The sequence below is a fragment of the Leopardus geoffroyi genome, chromosome X (genome assembly GCF_018350155.1).
Source record: "Leopardus geoffroyi isolate Oge1 chromosome X, O.geoffroyi_Oge1_pat1.0, whole genome shotgun sequence".
NCBI lineage: Eukaryota > Metazoa > Chordata > Mammalia > Carnivora > Felidae > Leopardus > Leopardus geoffroyi.
Genome location: NC_059343.1, coordinates 102987862 through 103006110, shown reverse-complemented (window position 1 = coordinate 103006110; position 18249 = coordinate 102987862). Strand labels below are relative to the sequence as shown.

Below are 18249 nucleotides of genomic sequence, written 5' to 3'. Positions count from 1 at the left end.
ATTTATACGTCTCTGCTTGTTGCTATCTCAGACTGAGTAAGTACATTTTAAAAGCAGAGTCTCATAAGGAAACTATACCTGAGAGCAAAAGGATTATAGAAAGGCTGAGATTAGCATTTAAATACCTAGTAGTCAGAGTGTGATAGGTAAGAAGCTGTAAGCGCCCTCTGTCTCCAGATCTCAGTCCAACCTGCCTGCCACTTTGCCTATAGTTCCCACCAATGGTATCAGAGCTTTGGGTTAAGCTGTTGACTCTAAAAGTCCCTGGTAAATGCAAATATGTTATGTGGGATGTAGAACTAATTACCCCCATTATCATCCATTTGCACAAGTTAATTGACAACTTTCCCTAGAGAACCAGGAAAACTCTAGGTCAAGGGACCAAAGTGATGTATAAAAAGCAGAAGGAAGGTTGGGAGTGGAAGACAGAGCCCTCTCAAAGTAAGAAGAGATTAGACATGCAGATTGGGAGAGGCCAAAGTAGCAGAATAGAAGAAAAAGGCAATTCTAAAGGAAAAATGAATATGAATGAGTATCTACTATGTGCCAGGCATTTTCATAAATGTTGATCTATTTCATCCTCACAACAACTTTATGAGAGAGGAGGCATTATTATCCTCCCCAGTTGGCAGATGAGAAAACTTATCCAAATTAACACAGCTAACAAGGGTCAAGCCCAAACTTTGAGCTCAAGTAATCTGGCTCTTATCTTCTATGATTAGCCATCTTCAACCTAGATTATGTAATAGGTGCTCAGTAAGGTTTTGAAAGAGAACGAACGTTTCATTTATAGTTCAGCTAGTGACAAGCAAAATAGGTAAGCACTGAACTTCTTAGAAGATTCTTGAGACACATTAAAGGTCTCAAGAACTTTATTTGGACAACTTTGGAAAATGAACAGAGAGTTCCCTCTGATTCCCTTCAAGGCAAGAGTTTGTAGATTTATGGATACCATAAGGCAGAGATAAGCATTTCACATAGCCTTCCAAAGTCTTCCATCTGTGCTTAGGACTGGTCTGACTTATTAGAGATTGAGAAGTCTCCAAACAAATACATTTTCTCCCTTGGGTCTTTTATACTGTCATATGACTTGATAACCTGTTCTTTTTTTTTTAATATTTATTTATTTTGAGAGAGCACTTGAGAGTGCTCTCTCACAGAGAGAGAGGGAGAGGGAGAATCCCAAGCAGGTTCCATGCTGTCAGCACAGAGCCTGACGTGGGGCTCCATCTCACGAACCGTGAGATCGTGACCTGAGCCACAATCAAGGGTCAGATGCTTAACCAACTGAGCCACCCAGGCACCCCTTGATGACTTGTTTTTAATGACCCATGCCAGTGGAAATCATTTGTGATAGGGGAAATCTCAAAGAATTAATTATTCAGGGAACGTGCTGTTTGGCATTGGAATGATCTAGATGGAATTTTGGCCACAGATCCACCTTCCACTTCCATGGCAGTTAATGAGCCAATCAGACAGTGTTTACTGTATATGCCAGCTAGGTGGTAAGAAGAAAAATCAGTCCGGGTTCTCCAGAGAAAAAGAACCTGTGTGTGTGTGTGTGTGTGTGTGTGTGTGTGTACATATATACATATAAATATATACATCAGAGAGAGAGATTTCAAGGAATTGGCTTATGTGACTGTGGGCATAGGCAAGTTCGAACCTGTAGGGTAGGCTGGTAGGCTGAAATCTCTTGGGAAGGAGTTGACGCTATCTCTGCAGTCTTGAAACAACTCCTTCTTCCTCAGAGAAACTTCAGTTTTGCTCTAAACGTCTTTCAACTAATTGGATGAGGCCCTCCCATATTATCAAGGGTAATATCTTTTACATAATGTCAACTAAGTGTAGATATTAACCACATCTACAAAGTACCTCAACAGCAACACCTAGATTAGTGTCTGATTAGGTGGGTACTGTTGTCCAACTTGACGTATAAAACTAAACCATCACAGGAAGCCTAGGGGAAGTCCCCAGAAGAACTTAAAAAATCAGCATCTGCTAGTGCACCTGGGTGGCTCAGTTGGTTAAGCTTCCGACTTCGGCTAAGGTCATGACCTCGTGGTTCGTGAGATGGAGCCGTGCATCTGGCTCTCTGCTGTCAGCACAGAGCCCACTTCATATCCTCTGACCACACCCCACCCCCGTCCCTTCCCGCCCTCTCAAAAGTAAGTAAATAAACTTTAAGACAAATCAGTATCCACATATGGAAATAATCAAAAGCTGGCCTAGAGTTCATTTGAACTGAAAGAGAAAACATCTGTAAAGGTAATAAGGCAATGGATCTGATTTGAGAAGAAAGTTAACATTTGTTGAGTCTCTGCTGTGTGCTTGACCCTTAAGTCTTTACCTTATTCACTTGTTTACAGTAGTAGCTGGGTGATAGATCGTATCAGCCCCATTTTACTAATGAAGAAAGAGAAATCCATGGAGGTTAAATAACTAGTCCATACACACAAAGTTAACATGGCAGAGCTGGGATTCAGACCCAGGTGTGTATGAAGCCAAAACCTCATTATGTCTACAAAACAAGAAACCTTCCCTGTCTGCTTAATCTTTCTAGAAGTAAAGAATAATTCCCAGGTACACACGTTTTTGTTTGGATGTTTATTTGTGTGTGTGTGTGTGTGTGTGTGTGTGTTTGCATTTGTTTTTGTTTTCAAATAAATAACCACTTTAGTTTTAAAGATGCAAGAGCCAAGGTTTGGGCAAAGCAAAGTTGCCCAAGGACATGGAGGTAAATCAACATAGAATGTGAACTAGAGGAAAGGTTTCTTGACCAGTAGTGTGGGATTTTCCCCACTGTACTTGCCTTAAACTGCTTCTGTATTATCATGAATTCAGCCTCTCTGTCTTAAATCATAAGCCATTTGGGTTTTCCTTTTTTAGTTCAAACCTAGATTATTTTCTATAGCTATTGTAGTTCTTCAAATCCTCTTTTTGGAAACTGCCTCAGTATTACAGCTACTCGACTGAAATAGTAACAATACAAAATACAGTATTAGCCATCCTTTGTTACTGTCCATTTATCTTTATCTGGAAGATTTCTGCAACAAGACATGATTGGCAATGCTATAATAAATATAATAAATGTCATATGAAGGGAGTAGTAAGCTATCCATAATTAAGTCTGAGTCCCTATCAGGGCATTCTATCATTGAAAAAATGTTTTACAGAAAGATCTTTTTTAATGCAGGGAATCGCTTACATCTCTCTACTGTGGTTTTAAGATGCTTTGAATATTAAGGAGCAACTCATTGCCCTTTATCCATTTTTATGATATAATGGTAATAATTTATCATTAGCTTACTTTTGCAGAGTATTTTATGCTTTTCGAATGCTTCCGAGTACATTATCTCAAAGATATCATTATACTTACAAGAGAAGTAAGGTAGGATCATCTAGTGCAGAATGAACTGGAATCTGAGTCTGTTATGCTCCAATGCAAGAGTAATGTCAGATACCACATCAAGTGATGGACAGAATTGGCTTACAGGAGAGGTAGTCTTGCTTTGTCAGAGATATGGAAGGTGTTGTCAGCGGAGATGGATAGGGTCCATTACAGGCTGTCTTGCAAAAGGAAACCAAGAGGCATTCTAGACAGCACCAGAAATCCTAAATGTAGAGTTCGAGTAGAATCAGGAGCCGAAGTGGGTAGCCAGATGTGGAGGGTTCAGGCATGGTATTGTTCAAGCAAATTTTACTGAACAAGTTTCGTAAATGCCATCTCAAAAGACACCACCAGATTTCTGACACTATGTTTGTGACTCTGAACAAGGTCGTTAACCTTTTGGCTCTTTACTTTTCCTGAGTTACATTATAGGATTTTTTTTCTTGAAGATGAATAATGCATTATATTAAAGATGCTGCTGGATGTTAAATGGTCATCTTTCTGTTATCTCTAGCACAAAGGGGGAGCAGTGATGTAAGACACGGCTTTGCAGAAATCCATGCAGTGATTTTGTCTCAGGTAGTATTAAAATTGGTTTACAAATTTGGGGTGAATATCAACTGGTGATACGGAGTTTTTTCTCAGAAATCTCCTAGATAGTGAAAAGAAGCCATCCATACGTTTAGGTAGAGGGAATTTACAAAATAGAAATACAAATGGATGTAGTTGAGTCCCAAAGGAAGGAAAGTGCACTAAAATTACTTACTATTTTAACTTGAATTTTATTTTGGTTGTTCATTTGATTGAAACTGTCATATATTTTTCGTTCTCAGCTTTGACCTCGTAGCCGTTGGAGGTATTTCTGTCATCTTAATCTTTGACCGCTCACCTTTCCTGTCTGAGAAGAGGACACTCTGGCTGCCTTGGAATCAGTTTATTGTGGTAGAGAAAGTTATCATGCAGAGAGTTGTATCAGACCCACCATCCTGCGACATCTCCAACTTTATTAGCCCAAACCCTATTGTGCTTCCGTCACCACTCACATCATTTGGAGGGTCCTGTCCAGAGAGGGGAACTATTGTTCCTGAGCTGCAGGTGGGTACATCGGCCTTCGAATGTATAAAATCATAGTATCGTGGGGTGGTCAGCAACATATAATGGCTAGATTCCTTTTCCTGGTACTCTGGCCAGCCCTGTAATGAACTGCCCTCCATTTGTCAAGAGAAGCTTTCAAATGGAATCTCTCTGGCACACATTTGCAGGGTGATTGGCCAGCGCTACAGGGTGCTATCTGTGGCTGTAGAACAAAGCAAGGTGAACTAGCTGTCATGAGAATTAAACCCCAAACCTTGACCTAATGAACACTGTGCTCTAAAGAACAAAGCTAGCTGGATAGCTCAATAGTGACAACGGTATAATCAATGAGGTAGGACCGTTTGTGGTTCTGAAATTAAAGCTCCTTAAGAAATCTAGTTTTCTTCCATTGTCCAGTTTGTATCCATTGCCATTGTTCTTAATAGTCATGACAGCTCCTCTTGTTTGGCTGTGTTTGTTAAAGGTAGTTTTCAAGCTTGTGGGTTTTGTTTAAAGCTTTGCTTTTGAGTGTTCAAGCTTTATAGCCCAGAGGGAGACATATTCTTGTACCTTTATATTTTATAGTACCTGATAATTTTTCTTCATTGAGTATTCCATGTTTTCATTTCGATAGTAAGCCATTCAAACATCTCCAGTATAGTTTTCTCATCACATTGTAGAAACATTATAATGATAGTTAAATCCAGAAGCCCCCAAAATGGACCCATAAGTCATACAGATCCAGAATTCAAGAAGTATACTCAAGAGGAAGTAAATGGACATTCCAAGGTTGACTTGGTTTTTCTTCCATCACAATGTTCCCAGCAGCTATTAGCAGTGCCCAGAGGATACCACTTGTGAAAAGCTCCTAGAAAATACTGCTGTACAGGAAAAGGTGTCCAGTGAGTTGCCCCTCCTGTCTTTTCCATTTTTTTTCCCTTGGAAAGGAAGCAAAAACAACACCATATTCTTTTTTTTTCTAATTTTTTTAAGTTTATTTATTTTCAGAGAGACAGAGAGTACAAGCAGGGGAGGGGCAGAGAGAGAGGGAGACAGAGGATCCGAAGCAGGCTCTGTGCTGACAGCAGAGAGCACGACGTGGGGCTCGAACTCACGAACCACGAGATCATGACCTGAGGTGAATTCAGACACTTGACCGACTGAACCACCCAGGCGCCCCAACAAGACTCTATTCAATGAGTGCATTGGACTGGTACACCAATTTCTGTATACTTGTCATTAGGAAGCGTGGGTCTCTTTCAGCACCAAAGTTTTTAGATTGATCTACGATTGCACATTTCCGTAGGGAAATGAAATGCTAAAGTGGTAAGCGTCACCCTAGCCTTCACTATTGTACTTCTGCCACCATCTAAGAAGTCAGAGCCATTAGACCGTTCTAGTATCAAATAGCTAATGTAGAGGAAGAAAAATCAGGCCAAGGGTAGACAAAAGGGATTTGTGTTCTCAGAAGAAGAATGAGCAGAAATCCTGGACAATGTGAGATACCATGTGTTTAACAACCAGGTCTGCTATGTGCACTGGTTTAGAAAAGGAAAAAGGGACAAGGTTCTGAGCTAAACATGAACGAGGGCACAGAAATATCCACACAATTCTTGTCACCTTAAGTGTATCAAATAGGCTCTTTCTTCAGCTGGGTTTTGAAAGTTGAAAGTCATAGAACACCAGATTGAGTTTTAGTGACCACTTTTGGTTGTTTAACTCCATCTGTGCTGATAAACAAATAAGTAATAGCAATTAATGAAAGAAGCCAAGTGCTATTTTCATTCTGGGACCAATGTTTAGTATAAAATTTGCACAGGAGTAATGGGAGTTATTTGCTTCTCAGTCACAGGTGCCAACTTGGAAAAACTTGTTCCCAGCTCTTGGTATATCCAAGCACAGAGAAATATGTAAGCGAAATTTGATTAAAAATTTGGCCCTCAAGGTCATTCCAAAGGTCCAAAGAAGACAAGTTTGATGGCATCAGTAAAGATTAATTCTGGGGAAACCATAATCTCTGTCATAAAATATCACTTTGCTGAGCCTGTTTCTGGAGTCCTTCCTCCTAGAGAGCCCGGCCTGAATAAGGATTACAGCAGTGGTTTTGTGATATATGACTTAACACACCAAACAAGATTTTGTGTGTGTGTATATATAAGAAAAAGACCCCTCAATGGAGCCCACAGCACTGAAATGCTTGACATTCAGCAGTGTGATCTTTTCCAACTCCTTCTAAGCAATTTTTGGAACACTGTGGAAAAACCAAAATTGGTCTTATCACAGTCGTTCCTGTCAGGGAAAAAAAGAAGAGCAGTCGTCAGGGTTGCTTGGATATCTTGTCCCCATGCAGACTCAGTGCAAAATTCGAAACCCGTGGTCACACGGCCTCACAGATTCTTGCCTTGACATCCACAGATCCCTTTAAACTCTCTCCTTTGGTGTGTTTCCAAGAGAAGAAATCATCCTTGTCTACCTGTGACCACTGACAGGAGCCAATCTGCCTTTTTTTCTCTCAGGTGGTGCAAGAGGAGATCCCCATTCCTTCCAGCTTTGTGAGGCTGAGTTACCTGAGCAGCCGCACCCCCGGCTATAAAACCCTGCTTCGGATCCTTCTGACACATTCAACCATTCCCGTGGGAATGATAAAAGTCCATCTCACGGTAGCCGTGGAAGGGCGACTCACACAGAAGTGGTTTCCTGCCGCAGTTAATCTCATCTACACGTTTGCCTGGAACAAGACCGACATCTACGGACAGAAGGTTTGGGGCCTGGCAGAGGCTTTGGGTATGTTGAACTAATTCCGTATGAATAGCAGCCTTGTGTTGCACAACACCGAAAATAGTAGTTGCATATTAATTTACATGTGGAATAATTATGTATGGACAAATGACGACTGTCTTTTATTTAAAGGATCTAAAGCATTTTTTTCACTCAAACCCTCTCTTTGGGCCTATTTAGAGTTCCCTTTTGACACATTTTTGCTTCAAAACTAGTTCAGTTCTCCTTTCCTGATGGCTTATGTACCCGTGGAATCACACACTATCTGACTTGTAACTGTCTCCAGAGCTGAATATTGCCTTCTAACTGTGACCTTTGGTGTGGCGTTCTTTAGGCCATGTTTTTGGATTTGACATTTAGACTGTCATTTCCACTTAGAAACTACAAAATTTTAACTTCTAGGCATCTCCACTTATTGTCTCTTATGTCTAAGATAGTTAGACTCCATTAACTTGTTACTTCAGTAGGTTACAAAAAAAAAAAATCATCTTACCTTCCTAGTCCTTTTGATTTTCTATTTCAGGGCTTTAAAACCTAGAATTTTGTAGGGACTTTAAGAGGTCCTCTGAGCCTATGGTTTTCAGCTACTTAATTCTCGGACAAACGACATTTTTTTTTTAATGCTTATTTATTTATGAGAAAGAGAGAGAGAGAGAGAGAGAGCATGAGCAGTGGAGGGGCAGAGAGAGAGAGGGAGACACAGAACGTGAAGCAGGCTCTAGGCTCTGAACTGTCAGCACAGAGCCTGACACAGGGCTCAAACTCACGAACTGTGAGATCATGACCCGAGCCGAAGTCAGACACTTAACCAACTGAGCCACCCAGGCACCCGTCGGACGAACAACATTTGAAAAAATTAGACTGAAACAGATTTGCCAACTTCTTATTTTGCCAAGTAAGAATATTTTTAAAAAGAAAGAAAAGAAGGGGCGCCTGGGTGGCGCAGTCGGTTAGGCGTCCGACTTCAGCCAGGTCACGATCTCGCGGTCTGTGAGTTCGAGCCCCGCGTCGGGCTCTGGGCTGATGGCTCAGAGCCTGGAGCCTGTTTCCGATTCTGTGTCTCCCTCTCTCTCTGCCCCTCCCCCGTTCATGCTCTGTCTCTCTCTGTCCCAAAAATAAATAAACATTGAAAAAAAAAAATTTAAAAAAAAAAAAAAAAAAAAAAAAGAAAGAAAAGAAGCCACTACAATCTACCTACCACTACCATAATTTCATAAAGGAGAGGGATATCTTAACATCAAGAAAGGGAATATTCTATCTTTAAAAATGACAGCAGTCTAATACTGATGCTCGGGATGAGAGAGAGAGATAGACAGACAGACAGCAATGTCTTTATTTTTCACTCTGAGGAAGACAGTGAAAACTTCCTAAAGGAACCTGACACAGGTCTGTGGAGTCACAGTCGGGAGCCATTGATTCTTGTGTCTTCAGGCAATATCTCATGGAAACCACCCTTGGACAGATGAGAAGACTATTTTTAAAGTTCTCCAGAGGAGATCTTTTCATATCCTCCCTTGGAAGGGTCTATCATAGAACCACTCCCATACATCTTTTAGACTATAGTGTATCAATTTCCTCCCTTTCTTTCCAGAGGAAAACTGATAGCAGGGGTGAGGGGAATCCTTGCCCAAGAGACCCTCATATACTTAAATAATTAACTCCCCTCTGTTGGACCGTATTAGAATGCAAGAAACATAGAGTGGTTCAGATTTCCTCAGCGGGCAGTTCCTGTAAAGACGTGGGAAAGTAAGAAAGAACAAGAAAAAGCACTAGCAAACTGCAGCCTTGCTGAAGATACATCGTAGTTCTAGAAAGCCAGCATCTGTTTTGTCAAACAGCTCCAGTTGTCCCTCTCTGTAGCAAGAGGCCACTGCCTCCCTCCTTGGTGACTCGGCTATACTGATGCCTGAGCTCATCACTTCTCCTGCCATATTAACTACCCTCCCTTTCTTTCAGCTCTTCAAACTCCACAGTCTACTGACTTGCTCTGTATCTTCCATTCAGACTCCTCTTAAAAACAATATCAGATTGTGTCGGCCAGTCACCATACAACAAACACCCTAAGCAGACCTCTACCGTTAGGCTAACTACCATCACGATTGCTGGCCAGCTATGGAGCCCTGCTTAATTCTTATTTCAGTGAGTGTAGTGATTAAGAGAACAAGTCTGGAGCCAGACTCCTTCCCTGGGTTCAAGTCATCAGTTCTCTACTTACTAGCTATGAAACCTTGGGTCCATTAGTTAATCTCCAAGTGCCAGAGTTTCTCCATCTATCAAATGAGTATCATAAGGTGACTGCTACTCACAGGTTATAATAATATGAGGATTAAATGAGATAAGTAATGTAAAATGCTTCACACATGGTAAGCACTCAACAAATATTCTGCTCTGGTATTGGCTTTTCAGTTCTGCTGTGGCCGGGGTATTGGGATCGCAAGGTATAAAGCATGGGGCCGACGCAGGTACTTGTTGTCTCGGCTTCTCTAAGTAGGGAACTGGGTATATAGCAGGCAAGCACTCAGTTACTCTCCAGTTTCTCTCCTTGCCACACACACGCACACAATCTCTTCCCTGCCCTTCTCTGTGCTATGAGAAGCTGGCTTCTATGGACCGCATTGCCTGGGCTCCTTTGCTCTCTGGCTTCCCATTTGGTCAATAGGTGGTACCATCTGGAGACCGCAGAATGGAAGAAGGAGGTCAGGGTATTTACCCTTCTCCCTGCCTCATTGCAATTCTGGTAGCAACTAGAAGATGGCAGCTCCTATCCAGTTGCCCCTCCTCCACATCCCCAAGCCCTCTGGTCTTCCGGATCGCCATTCCCTCCCTTTGCCCCTGCAAACCCAGAAGCCTTCTCAGTGTTATCAGTCCCTGAGTGGATCAGCATCCCTGATGGATTCCCTTAACCCAGCTCCTCGTTGTGCAGCTGTAAATAGTGTCTTCATCTGACTCTGCGCAAACACTTGAGTGTGATATGTGATTCCTGCTGGGACCTTGACCAGTGCATACTTGAACCTCATGTTCTCTCGAGGATACTATCCTAAAGCCTTTGCTTCTCTAGAATAACCCAAAATTCCTCTAACTTTTCTCCATAGGGCTTTGTTTTCCCATTCCTTATTACCTTCCACAGAACCCCTGCTAGGTCATTGACTTTTTTGTTTGTTTTTACTTTCTTCTTAAGTTGTGATACCTAGCAGTTTACCCAGTACACTCACTCATGAAGAGCTGACCAGGACAATATATAGCAGTCATTTCTTGCCAGGGTTCACATAAATGCAGTTCAACCTTACTTTTTAATTTTCTCTCTCTTTTTTTTAAAGTTTATTTATTTACTTTGAGAGAGTGAGAGCACATGCACGCATGAGTGGGGGAGGAGCAGAGAGAAAGAATCCCAAGCAGTCTCTGCACTGTCAACAATACGGGGCTCGAAGTCAGGAACTGTGAGATCATGACCTGAGCCAAAATCAAGAGCTGGACACTTAACCGACTGTGCCACCCAGGCGCCCCTAAACTTACTCTTTTAAATAACGGTTTTATTAAGATGTAATTCGCGTACCACAAACTTCACCCATGTGAAGTGTACATTTGAGTGACTTTTAGTATTTTCGCAGTGTTGCACAACGATTACCAATATCTAATTCCAGAACATTTTCATCCTCAGCCCCACAAAGTAGCACCCCACACAAACTAGCAGTCACTCTCCCCTCTAGGCCCTGGCAACTACCAATCTCCTTTCTGTCTATGTATCTACCTCTTTTGAACATTTCAAACAAATGCAATCATACGATATGTAGTCTTTCACATCTGGCTTCTTTCTCTTGGCATAATGTTTCCAGAGCTCATTCACGTCCAAGCCTGTGAGTACTTCATTCTTTGCTACGACTGAATAATATTCCATTGCATGGCTACACCACATCTTGTGCTGCTATGCATATTCAAATATAAGTATTTGTTTGAATATCTGTTTTCATTTCTTTGGGGAATATACCTAGGGGTAAGACTGTTGAATCATACGGTAATTCCGTGTTTGACTTGTTGAGAAACCACCAAACTGTGTTCTACGGTATCTGCACCATTTTATCAACCTTACTTTATGCATAAAATGTGTTACTTCTCTTTCTTTTAAATACCTCCAGTGCTAAAGATTCTAAAATTTTCTTCCTTGTTGGAGTTAAGCAGTCTTAATGACTTAGCTTCTGATATGCCCATGGATTATTGAATAAACAACTAAAACACAAAGAAAAGCAGAGACTTTCTAGTATACACAGCAGTGATGAAGATCCCATTCCTACTGTTTGCCGAATGGTGTTGGTTTACTTTCTATTTCTGCAATCCTGTTCCTGGTCAAAGCTTCCTGAAGCATTGTGACTATAAAATGGCCTTAATTAAAATGCTCAAATAGATGTTGTTGGTTCATTTTTAAGGCTAATAAAAGTAATAAAAGCAAGAGAAAATTGATCGACTCAAAAATATCCAAAGAGAGAGGAAAAAAGTGTTCCTCGTGGTATTTTATGTGCACTTAAAGAGCATATTTTTTAGAAAGAAAACTGGCAAAGATCTCAAGAGAAATGGTCAAAATAATTTCAAGTGTAGGGCGTAAGATGGACTATGGATTATTTACCTTGTCGGAAATGCCCCTGATAATGGTTAAAGGGATTTTATTTCCTACCTAGTATCCATTTCCATGTCCATGGAGACTAAGAGAATTTCTTGACAGTGGTAAAAACATTAGAGCAGGTGGTAGAATGAAGTTTGAGAAATTTGATTCTCTGCAGATAGATTGTGAGCACCTTAAGAACACCACAGACAATAAACAGTTCAGGTCATATATCAATGGAGACAAAGTGATCAAGTATGTGACCACTGAGCTCATACCTTAATAGAGATGACTGAATCTAAACAAACAACGAAGAAAACGTTTAGTTGTACTCCTGCCCAAATTTTATAATCGCTTAACTAACGTGAGAAGAAATGGACTAAATTTTGCACCGGATACTAACAATGGCTAATATGGTTAATCTGACACTTCTCAGATTTGCTTTGGATTTAGAGATCCTAGTCCAGTCTTTTGGTAGGCAGAATAATGACCACCACCCCCAAAGATGTTCAACCCTGGAGTCTGTGAATATAGTCTGTTACATGGCAAAAGAGAATTCAGGTTACAAATGGAATTAAGGTTGCTTATCAGCTGACCTTGAGATGAGATGATTATCCTGGATTATCCAGGTGAGCCCAGTGGCATCACAAGTGTCCTTAAAAGTGGAAGATGGTGGGGCGCCTGGGTGGCTCAGTCAGTTGAGCGTCCGACGTTGGCTCAGGTCATGATCTCGCGGTTTGTGAGTTCAAGCCCCACATCGGGCTCACTGCTATCAGCACAGAGCCTACTTCAAATCCTCTGACTCTCTCTCTCTCTCTGCCCCTCCCCCACTAATGTTCTCTCTCTCTCTCTCTCTCTCTCTCTCTCTCTCGCTCTCACTCTCTTGCTCTCTTGCTCTGTCTCTCAAAAATAAAAAAAAAAAATTCAAAAGTGGAAGATGGAGTCAGAAGGGGAGGTCAGAGTTAGGGGAAGGTATAACCATAGAAGAAAGGCACAGCAGGATGAAATATTGCTGGCTTTGAAGATGGGGAAAGGGAGTCAAGAAACAAGGAATATTGGTGGCCTCTAGAAGCTAGAAGAGGCAAGGTGATGGATTCTGCCTTAGAGCCTCCAGAATGAATGAAGACTTCGGACACCCTGATTTTAGCTCAGTGAGAACCATTTCAGACATCTTACCTTCTTAACTGTGAGATAAGAAATTTGTCTTGTTTGAAGCCTTTAAGCTTGTGCTAATTGGTTACACCAGTAATAGGAAACAAACCTTGACCAATATTCATACAGTCCCAGTTCTAGCAAGGATTTTGGTTAAAACTGTGGCTAGAAGATTCTCCCACCCTTCTTTCTCTTCATGCCAGTTCAATATGAACTTCTGTTCCCTCCCTCCCCCCATTTCTGGGTGATGGAGAAAGAGGAGATCAGCTTTAAACAGGCCAAATTTGAAGTGATGCTCAGTATCTACATTGAAATGCCCGCCTAGTTTGAAATGTGGGACTCTTGTTTCCCACATAGCTCAGCTGCAGGGAATCGGTGTCATCTCTCAGGGCCAGAGTGTCTCAAAAGAAGAACAGAGGGTTGAGGGACAGCCACAGTGAGAACAGGAGTGCTTGAGACCCTAGAGCATCCCATCATTTTTTGCAATGAAACCCATTTTGCAAGCAGTGGGGATAATACCAGAGTGAATAAATTACCAGCAGAGATTGTGTGAACTACTTCCTTGGCGAAGTATCAATGGCAACTGATAAGATTGATTAATCCCAGTACAATATTGATCAAGTCGAAGAAGAGTAAAATCACCCCCAGGGTTGCAGTACAAAAACCAGAATCACTAGTTCATCCGGCTTAAAGATTTTGTTGTCTGATCCACAGACAAGACTCCCCTGCTAAAAAACTCCATCTGTGCATTTGAAATAATTTGGCCCTAGTACTTGATTCTCTAGCTCTAAATAAGGTATGATGTCTGGAAATCATCGTATATTATTTAGTTTCTTTCCCAACTCTGCTGCTCGCAAAACAATGAAAAAAAATCATTGTTGTTAAGTTCACAGTGCTGTTAAAATTCTAGAGATGGCTTATTTAATTTGACAAACTGGCTTGTTCAGGGGCCCTGATCTGCATCCATTATATGAATTTTGTCAAAATAATTCCCTATGTCTGCCTGGGTCCGCATACATTATCAATATGTAATAATGCATTCTGCGTGGTCTTCATTTTAATTAAATTAAATTGTAGCGGTTTGGAGTCCTGGAAGTTCAGGAAATCAGCCATCGCCTTTTAGTAGCACTGCTATAAACAATTCCATTTTTTTTCAAGGCTATTGGCAACAACAATTGCATAATTATTTAGTACAGTAGTTTGCCAAGAAAGAGTGGCGTTTCAGGGAGAACTAGACTTCCTAAAGGTTCACGGTGCACAGGAGTCCATCTAAATTGTGTTCGAGAGAAACAAGGGAACATTAATAGTAATAGGTGCTAAGCTACGGTTGCTTTGTGCACACAAAACATCCCTGAGAACGATGCTTTAGTGTTCATAAATTTCCTTTCAGTAAAACCTACAGCCACAAAAATAGCATCCACTGAATATTTTAATAATAAATGGGTAGTGCTTTACAATTTGCGAAGTACTTTCACATACGTTATCTCATTTTAATCCTTATAACATTCCTGCCTGGTCGGCATGGCGCGACGAATATGATCTTCGTTTTATAGAGGGGGAAACTGAGGTTGGAAAAGAGCAAGTGACTTGCCTAGAGTCCTCCACAGAGTGGGGACTCAAACTCAGATCTCCCGGTCCGGAGTTCTGCATGCCTTTCACTGCTGCCTCTCCTCACTAAATTGACCAACCCACCTTGCCGAGTACCCAATTCAACGCCCCAGTGGCTTTCTGTCAAAGAAGCTAGCAGAGATAATAATCTTTCATCATCTCTCTCCACTCATGAATTCATAATCGTTAACTGAGAGCAGGGCTGTTTTATCCATTTAGCTTTAGAGGCGTAGCACCAAGGATATGAGTTTTTCAAGGGCCTGCAAAAAAATGTTTGCAACCTGAAAAATAAGTATATTGGCACCAAAATATGAAAAGAAAGCCAGAAAATCAGCATTAATAAATGTTTAAATAAATGTCTACAAAATGAAACATTGTGTCAGCTTGTCAACTGCTTCTCAGTTTTCACACTTTCATATGAAATATTTTAATGCTGGGAATGCGTTGTCGGTTGCATCCATTTTAATGTGGCTGATAAGATGTGAGATAGGACCTCCAAAAGTAAGAGTGCCCGGAGCCTACCGGGGTTTTTTAATGACCAGATACCCTGGTAGCCAAGTGCTCTGTGCCCATTTCAAACTGCTGGCCACACCCATTAGTAAGATTGTGAAATCCATTTGGTGAGTCAACCAGTATTTTTTAATGGACTATAATAGAACAAAAGTGAGAATAGAAAATATCAGAATGTAAAGCTCTCAGTAGAGTATTATTTTGGAAGACTTGGTTTCAATTATACGTATGTGTATGTCTATGTGTGTATCTCCCCGTGTGTATGCTGGGTCACAGTAATGACTTTCGGGCATAAGAATTTGAAAGCTCTTGGTAAGAGGACATAGTCAAGAGACAGAAAAATTAAATGATTTTCCAAACCATCTGTCCTGTTTTCCAAGTCAGGCTTTATGATTATTCTTGCCTCCTACCCCCCTCTACCAACCCATATCAGAGCATTTACGGAGATATCTCTCCAAGATTGTGTGACCGTATAATTTATCATTGAAACCAAGATACTTCTGAGAGTAAAAGGGAATGCTGTTCATTATTACATCAAGACCACAACATAACTGGGTGCTGTTTTTGGCCAACCAGAATACGTGGTACTTCTCCTTCAAGGCTGCCCCCTGGCCTCCCTGAAAACCTTATCTCTTTCATTCAGAGCAAATAAAACGTTATTTATTTAGCACTTCTGAATTGTGGGTCTCTCCCTTAATAGCTGTGATCTAGCATAGAAGGAAAGAGCACTTGCTTGTGAGTCCCTGGGTTTAGCTCTGGTTCTGCCATTTACTAGCCAGATGACCTCGGACTAGTCACTCTACCTCTCTGACTCTATCATCTCATCTATGACATGGGAGTAAATATATCTTCCTCAGAGGTTTTTGTGAGTCTTCAAATTAGGTAACATACACAAAAATGTATTTAACTGTTGCGTGCTCTGCAAATGTAAGTTGATATTATTTTTGTGATGGTTATTAAGGAGGCCACGGATGAAAGTTCCCAAAGGTACGGAGCCCTTCAGGGTTTGGCCTCTCTCACATGACAGATTATCCTGCCCTGCATAATATCCACTGTGTCTGCAGTGCTTAGCAGATCACCTGCCTGGCACATAGAGCAAGCAGCTCAGTGAAGCTTTGCTGAGTCATTAAGTAACAGCCCCCTGCTTTCTAGTACAATATTGTATCCCTTTTAATCAATCATGTTGTTTTAAAGATAACCAGTCCATTTTCAAGGTGAATCTATTTCCTAAAACCTCTCCAAAGAAAAATGCCTAAGTACTGCTAAAGGATAGTAATCTTTTGTTTTATTTTGCACTGGGAGGGGGAAGGGGGTGGTTGTTCATTTGTTTTTGGTGCGCTAGAGAGAAACCAACCCTCCAGCCTCCCTGGCCTTTTTTAAATCTCCCCAAAGATACCAAGCCTCAAGGCCTTGCACACGTACTGCTCTCTCTCTAGAATGTTCTTCCCTATATTTCATAAGAGAAACCCCTTCTGCATAAAGAGGCTTTTCCTTGCTTCTTCATTCTACTTTAAACTGTCTTGTTATGCTCACTATTGATATGCTTCATTTTCCCATCATAACATTTACCACCGTGTGTGTGTGTGTTGGTGTGTGTCTGTGTGCGTCTGTGTGTGTTATTCTTGTTTTATATTTTTTCCTCCCACTAGAATGTGAGCTCCACATGGGAAGGACCAGGGGCAGGAGGAAGTGCTGTCTTATTCAGCCTTCTTCATCCTCATACCCTGAGTTCCTGACAACGAGAGGTACCCTTTAAATATTGCATATTTGTTGAATGACTAAACAAACGAATGAACAAGGACAGAGACTAAAGCAGACCCCTTAGCCTGTATAATGGGATGACGTGCCTGCCCAGGGAGAGGAGAGCAGTGCCCGGGCGCACGAAGGCACTCGCAGATGTGGGTGTGAGCCTCTACGTCATCCTGCCTTGGAGGCACCGAGGTCATCCGGGTTCCAGGTTCACTTGTATACAGCTAGGCTCGAACAAAGCAGCCAGGAAAAAAAAAATCTCCAAATATTAGATTTCAGTGGACAGGACCTCTTGGCAAAAGTGTTGTGTGACGGCCTCACTGCTGGATGCTTTTTACTTTTCCTCCTGTATTCATCCAAATACCTCACTTTTATTTTTCTTATTTTTATTTTTTTAATTTAAATCCAAGTTAGTTAACATGTAGTGTAATAATGATTTCAGTAGTAGAATTTAGTGCTTCATCACTTACATATAACACCCAGTGCTCATTCCAACAACTGTCCTCTCTAGTGCCCATCACCCATTGATTCCATCCCCCCACCCGACACCCCGTCAGCAGCCCTCAGTTTGTTCTGTGTATCTGAGTTTCATATGGTTTGTCTCCCTCTCTGTTTTTATCTTACTTTTGCTTCCCTTCCCCTTCGTTCATCTGTCGTGTTTCTTAAATTCCACATATGAGTGAAATCACATGGTATTTGTCTTTCTCTGACTTATTTCACTTAGCATGATATCCTCTAGTTCCATCCATGTTGTTGCACATGGCAAGATTGCATTCGTTTTGATCGCTGAGTGGTATTCCATTGTATTATATACCACATCTTCTTTATCCATTCATCAGTTGATAGACATTTGGGCTCTTTCCATACTTTGGCTATTGTTGAAAGTGCTGCTATAAACAGCGGGGTGCATGTGCCTCTTTGAATCAGCATTTTTGTATCCTTTGGATAAATATCTAGTTGGTGCAATTGCTGGGTCGTAGGGTAGTTCTATTTTTATTTTTTTTGAGGAACCTCCATATAATTTTCCAGAGTGGCTGCACCAGTTTGCATTCCCACCAGCAGTGCAAAAGTGTTCCCCTTTCTCTGTATCCTCGCCAACATCTGTTGTTTCTGAGTTATTCATTTTAGCCATTCTGACAGGTGTGAGGTGGTATCTCATTGTAGTTTTCATTTGTATTTCCCTGATGATGAGTGATGTTGAACATCTTTTCATGTGTCTATGAGCCATCTGGATGTCTTCTTTGGAACAGTGTCTATTCCTGTCTTCTGCCCATTTCTTCACTGCATTATTTGTTTTTGGGTGTTGAGTTTGATAGGTTCTTTATAGATTTTGGATACTAACCCTTTATCTGATATGTCATTTTCAAATACCTTCTCCCATTCAGTCAGCTGC

General features: G+C 41.2%; 1 protein-coding gene across 3 annotated transcripts in view; it reads left to right on the top strand.

Moving 5' to 3' along the window:
• Nucleotides 1-18249, top strand: part of TENM1 (teneurin transmembrane protein 1) — a 783454-nt gene that overhangs the window by 636373 nt on the left and 128832 nt on the right. For all 3 annotated transcript variants that reach the window (XM_045472379.1, XM_045472378.1, XM_045472380.1), the window contains 2 exons: nucleotides 4225-4486; nucleotides 6982-7249. In XM_045472379.1, coding sequence (XP_045328335.1) covers nucleotides 4225-4486; nucleotides 6982-7249 — 530 coding nt within the window. The remainder of the gene's footprint in view (nucleotides 1-4224; nucleotides 4487-6981; nucleotides 7250-18249) is intronic.